This window comes from Entamoeba dispar, genomic scaffold (assembly GCF_000209125.1).
Source record: "Entamoeba dispar SAW760 scf_1105229458423 genomic scaffold, whole genome shotgun sequence".
Lineage (NCBI taxonomy): Eukaryota > Evosea > Mastigamoebida > Endamoebidae > Entamoeba > Entamoeba dispar.
Genome location: NW_001853185.1, coordinates 83,414 through 84,776, shown reverse-complemented (window position 1 = coordinate 84,776; position 1,363 = coordinate 83,414). Strand labels below are relative to the sequence as shown.

The following is a 1,363-nucleotide window of genomic DNA, read 5'->3' as shown; positions in this document are numbered from 1 at the left end:
TTTATAACAGTGAATATATACAATAAATGAATAGATAAGAGTTTCTTTATAAAGAATGTTCAGATAAATAAAATGAAATCTTGTTTGTACATATACTTTGTTTTAATAAATGTCTTATTTCTCCTTTTCTTTCATTACTTTTATTGGCTTTTTATTCCTTAATGATGTGTTTGTTCTTCTTTCTAATTACATCCACTACTTTCATTTATTTTGACTTTATTATTCTTGTATTTTCGTTTCTTATTATTACACTCACCTTTAATCATTTTCACCCCCTATTTGTATGTCAAATAAATTCTATTTCATTGTGTTTTTTGTGAACAATTTCAATCTCTCTTATTCATTTTTCTTTTCACTTGTTTTGTTAATTTTTATATTCCTGATTAACCAACGTCTGTGATCACCATTTTTATCATAACATAGCACTATACAATCTTTACTAGATAATGTGTTATGATGACTGACAAGTAAACACGTCGTCATGTGAGACATAAACACAAAAGTAAAGTAAAATAGTACAAAATTAACTTAATGATAAAACAAGAAATTCAAAAAAATATGAAACAAAATGAAAAAAAAGAGAAAAAATGAACGTTGGTTTTAGATTGGTTCAAAACGAAGTTAGATATATTTTGTTATTATTTTTATTGTTTTTTGTTTTGTCTTTCATTTTTAGATAATTACTCCCATAATCCTATTCCAAAGTCAACAGTATTATATTACAATAGAATAGAAATGTAATATTAGTGGTTTCCCAATCCCTTCTTACTTGAAGAGGTATGAAGTTATTACAGAAACCTATAACTTGACATATATATATCTTTATTGCTTGTTCATTGAAGTAATAAAATTCTTGTATGTCTCATATTTTGTTATATACACCACTCTCTTAATCTCAAAATGAAGAAAAAGAAGAAATGAGATCTTCAAAACAACCTTTATTTTAACATGTGGAAGTGGTATGATGATACTAATTGGGTTGATTACGGAAAAGCACAAAACGACATCCTAGATAAAGCAGGAAATAATTTTCGTATTGATGTTGATGATGAAAGGTATGTTGAAACAAGTGATCTTAAAGAAATTTATAGGTTGTTTGGTGAACTTCCAAAGGATATCACTGGACTGTGTGCACTACAACACCGGAAAGATAATCCCCAACGTGTTCGACTTGTTAAAAATGCAGCTATTGACACATTAATTCATGACACTATTTTTTTTTATGGAGAAAGAGAATATTCTAAATCACGTTGTCGTCTTGAAGCTGAGTCTCTTGGGGCAACTATCACAAATGACTACCTCATTGCTGATGAAATAGTAATGAATTACAATGAACAATTCAATAAAGAAATTAAAGAGATAG

At 27.6% G+C, this 1,363-nt stretch overlaps 2 protein-coding genes across 2 annotated transcripts in view, besides 1 other annotated feature; one reads left to right on the top strand and one right to left on the bottom strand.

The window, feature by feature from the left end:
* The first annotated feature begins 499 nt into the window (after positions 1-499).
* Positions 500-592: a microsatellite.
* A 356-nt stretch (positions 593-948) lies between these two features.
* On the top strand, positions 949-1,334 carry EDI_127350 (uncharacterized protein; the record flags this gene model as incomplete). The annotated part of the gene is made up of 2 exons (XM_001734650.1): positions 949-1,268; positions 1,319-1,334. The coding sequence occupies 2 exons, from the start codon at positions 949-951 to the stop codon at positions 1,332-1,334; spliced, it is 336 nt and encodes a 111-aa protein (XP_001734702.1).
* A 17-nt stretch (positions 1,335-1,351) lies between these two features.
* The window catches only part of EDI_127340 (uncharacterized protein), a gene marked incomplete at both ends in the record, with an annotated part of 964 nt that continues 952 nt past the window's right edge, over positions 1,352-1,363 (bottom strand). The window contains one exon of the mRNA XM_001733209.1: positions 1,352-1,363. This exon is cut by the window's right edge and continues 750 nt beyond it. Within this exon, the coding sequence (XP_001733261.1) occupies positions 1,352-1,363 (12 nt within the window).